We start from the raw sequence: 3,495 nt of genomic DNA on the forward strand, positions 1-3,495 counted from the left end.
AACGATAAAGGATGCCTAGGAAAAGTTGAGGAAGATTCGAGATCAATAGCCAGAACTCCAAGATCTTGTGACCAAAGCTCAAGAACAACATGACGCATCACAAAAGGTTGTGACTACTGTTGAGGAAGAAGTTAAGCATATTCGAGACAGCCCCACGTTGACAAACGAAGATGAAGAAAAAACTTGCTTTAGTCAAAAGAGAACTAGAAGCGTGCAAGGAAGACCTTATGGGTTTTAGAATACTTTAGATCTTTTGCTTAGCTCTTGTATTCCTTTGGTTTTTTTTTTTTTCCATTTGTTTACTATTTTTGTATTTTTACTACTTTGTATGAGTCTATTTTGAAAACGAGACTTCGACACGAATTGAATTCATTTTTTTTACTCAACAATATTGCAAACAATTTTCTTGATTACAAGTGCAAAAGTGAACTTGAAAGAAAGTAATTGAACTTGAATATGAACAAAAGCAACTAAGTCTAAACGCAAATGAGTCACTTCAATAGAATCCTGACAATAGAATATGAACAAAAGCAACTAAGTCTAAACGCAAATGAGTCACTTCATAGACGCTCCTGACCTGCATGAGCTTAATTGGGCCCACCCATAGACAAGCGAGATGTTTTAGCAGTTTAACCACGTGCAACATTTTTGGTGGATATCATTCATCAAGTGGTCCTATTTTCTTAGGGATGATTAGTCTTTAAGAATTTCCCATTAATAGGGCCAACTTGCACACAATTTTCATCAAGCAACTTGTAAGCACCTCCTGAGTATGCTTCTTGGACCACGTAAGGTCTATCCCATTTTGGAGTAAACTTATGCCCAGTTTTCCTTGTAATGATGACGTCTACGAACCACCAATACCTTGTCACCAATTTGAAATGAGCCAACCCTCACCTTTTTGTTGAAAGCTCTAGAAATTCGAGCTTGATAGCATTCTAAATTTTGTTGAGCTTGTAACCTCTTCTCATCGAGAGCTTCTAACTCTGCCAACCGTAACTTTACATTTTCCTCGTTTGTAAGACCTTCTTGAATAGCTAACCTTAACGAAGGTATTTGATGTTCAAGAGGCAAAACTGCTTCAACCCCATATACCAGTGAGTATGGAGTGCTTTCTATTGGTATACGGTATGTAGTTCTGTATGCCCACAATGCTTCTTCCATTCTCTCATGTCAATCACGTTTTGACTTCGACACCACATTTTTCAGTAGGTTGCATAGAGTTTTGTTAAAAACATCGGCAAGTCCATTTGCAGCTGCATAATAAGCTGAGGAATTTCTTTGCTCAAACTCAAAAAGTTTACAGATTTTATCCATCAACTTATTATCGAATGGTTTCCCATTGTCGGTTAAGATATACCGAGGGATACCAAAACGATAGATAATGTGAACTTGGATAAAGTTTGCAACATTTTCCTTTTCACTTCTTTTAAAACCACTGCTTCAGCCCACTTTGAGAAATAATCAATGGTTGCTAATATGTACGAATGCCCTACTGATGATTTGGGTGTAGGGCCAACTACATTGAGTCCCCATGCATCAAATGGCCATGATGTTATCGTTGGATGTAGCGGTTCTGGAGGTTGATGGATAAAGTTCACATGGAATTGACATGTTTGACATCTACAGGCATAGTCTATGCAATCCTTTGCCATCGTAGGCCAGTAGTAACTCGTCCTTTTAATGTGAAAATGTAACTTAGGACCAGATTGATGAGCACCGCACACTCCAGAGTAAGCTTCCTCCATCGCTTGTAAAGCTTCCTCTTCGCCTAAACATCAGAGAAACACACCATCAAACGAGCGTCGATATAGCGTGTCCTTGAAATATATGAAGCGAGGAGCTTGACGTCTTATATCTACCCTCCTACAAAGGTCTTGAGATAACTTCCCATCAACAAAGTAGTCAATCAATGATTGCCTCCAATCCTCTTTATCCACATCATAAGCAGAAGTAGTCGGGAGTTCAACAGTTTCGTCAAGAGAGCCATCGTCTTTAAAGGTTGGAGGGATCACCCATTTTTGGCATACTCGCAACCGAGCCTCATCTACAAGATGGGATACAATTGAAGTTAAAGCAGCTAAGGCATCAACTTGCTTATTCTGTTTCCTTGGGATGTGTAATGTGTTCAATCGTAGCATCTCCTAGCCACTGCATGAGCATCCTGGCATAACTATTGTATGAGATTAACTCTGGTTTTTTTTTTTTTTTTTTTTTTTTTAATTTCATAAACTCCAAGTACTTGGTTGACAATCAGTTTGGAGTCCCCATATATGTTAACCCTTAGTTGCTTCACATCAGCTGCAATTTCAAGTCCCAAAATGAGTGTTTGATACTCGGCAACATTGTTCGAGCATTATTCCGTCAAGGTAAATGAATAAGGAAACACTTCCCCTTCTGGCATAACAAAGACAACTCCAGTTCCTGCCCCCTCTTTGTGTGCTGCTCCATCAAAGTACATCTTCCATGGGGATAAAACTTCAATCACAAGCACATCCTCATCAGGTATGTCATTGGACAGCTTCCATTCGGCAAGAATTGGATGATTAGCTAGGAAATCCGCTAAGGCTTGCCCCTTGATGGACTTCTGTGGTACATAAATGATCTCAAAGTACATCTTCCATGGGGGTAAAACTTCAATCACAAACACATCCTCATCAGGTAGGTCATCGGACAGCTCCCAATCGGTAGGAATTGGATGATCAGCTAGGAAATTCGCTAAGGCTTGCCCCTTCGATGGAATTCTATGGTACATAAATGAACCTTCTGATATAAGCCAACTTCCCTTGTAAGCTTTTAAGCTCATGAAGGTTTCTTGACTCAGGCATCTCCATTATAGCGTCGATCTTAGCTTGTTCGTTTACAATGCCCTTGTGTCGAACAGTAAATCCAAGGAACTTTCCAGCAGCAACTCCAAAGGCACATTTCAGGGGGTTCATTTTGAGTTGAAATTTCCGCAAGCAGTCAAAGACTTGTCTTAGATGCATCATGTGATCTGTGCGGAGTTCCGACTTCACAACCAGGTCATCTACGTAGCATTCCACCATTTTATGAAGCATGTCGTCAAATATAATCTACATAGCCCTTTGGTATGTAGCACCTGCATTTTTTAAACTGAAGGGCATCACTTTGTAACAGTAGATGCCTTTTGGTGTTCGAAACGTTGTCAACTCCTCATCTTCTAGCGCCATGCAGATTTGATTGTAACCGGAGGAGCCATCCATAAATGACATGATATCATGTCCAGTCACGGCATCTATCATTAACTCTGTGATAGGGAGCGGGAGTCATCTTTTGGGCATGCAATATTAAGATCTCAAAAGTCTACGCACACGCGGATCTGGGTATTCTTATTGCACACAGGCACAATGCTGGATATCCAAGTTGGGTATTTAACTCCGCGAATGAAACCAGCTTCTATAAGCTTGTTGGCTTCTGTTTCAATTGAGGGAAATAGCTCAGGGAGAAAGCACCGTTGAGCTTGCTTAACTGGGC

General features: G+C 40.3%; 1 protein-coding gene across 1 annotated transcript; it reads right to left on the bottom strand.

The window, feature by feature from the left end:
* Nucleotides 1-378: 378 nt before the first annotated feature.
* LOC109168981 lies at nucleotides 379-1,164 on the bottom strand. Its single transcript, XM_019317860.1, has 2 exons — nucleotides 865-1,164; nucleotides 379-507 (listed from the first exon to the last, which is right to left on the bottom strand). Exons 1-2 carry the CDS (start codon nucleotides 1,162-1,164, stop codon nucleotides 379-381), a joined length of 429 nt encoding a protein of 142 aa, XP_019173405.1.
* Nucleotides 1,165-3,495: the final 2,331 nt, after the last annotated feature.

Source organism: Ipomoea nil, unplaced genomic scaffold, assembly GCF_001879475.1.
Source record: "Ipomoea nil cultivar Tokyo-kokei standard unplaced genomic scaffold, Asagao_1.1 scaffold3238, whole genome shotgun sequence".
Taxonomy (NCBI): domain Eukaryota; kingdom Viridiplantae; phylum Streptophyta; class Magnoliopsida; order Solanales; family Convolvulaceae; genus Ipomoea; species Ipomoea nil.

Coding starts and splice junctions, on each gene's coding strand:
- LOC109168981 (XM_019317860.1), bottom strand. CDS start 1,164: ATGGAAGAAGCATTGTGGGCATACAGAACTACATACCGTATACCAATA. Junction 508..864: donor CATTTCAAATTGGTGACAAG/GTATTGGTGGTT, acceptor TTCTATTGTCAG/GATTCTATTGAAGTGACTCA.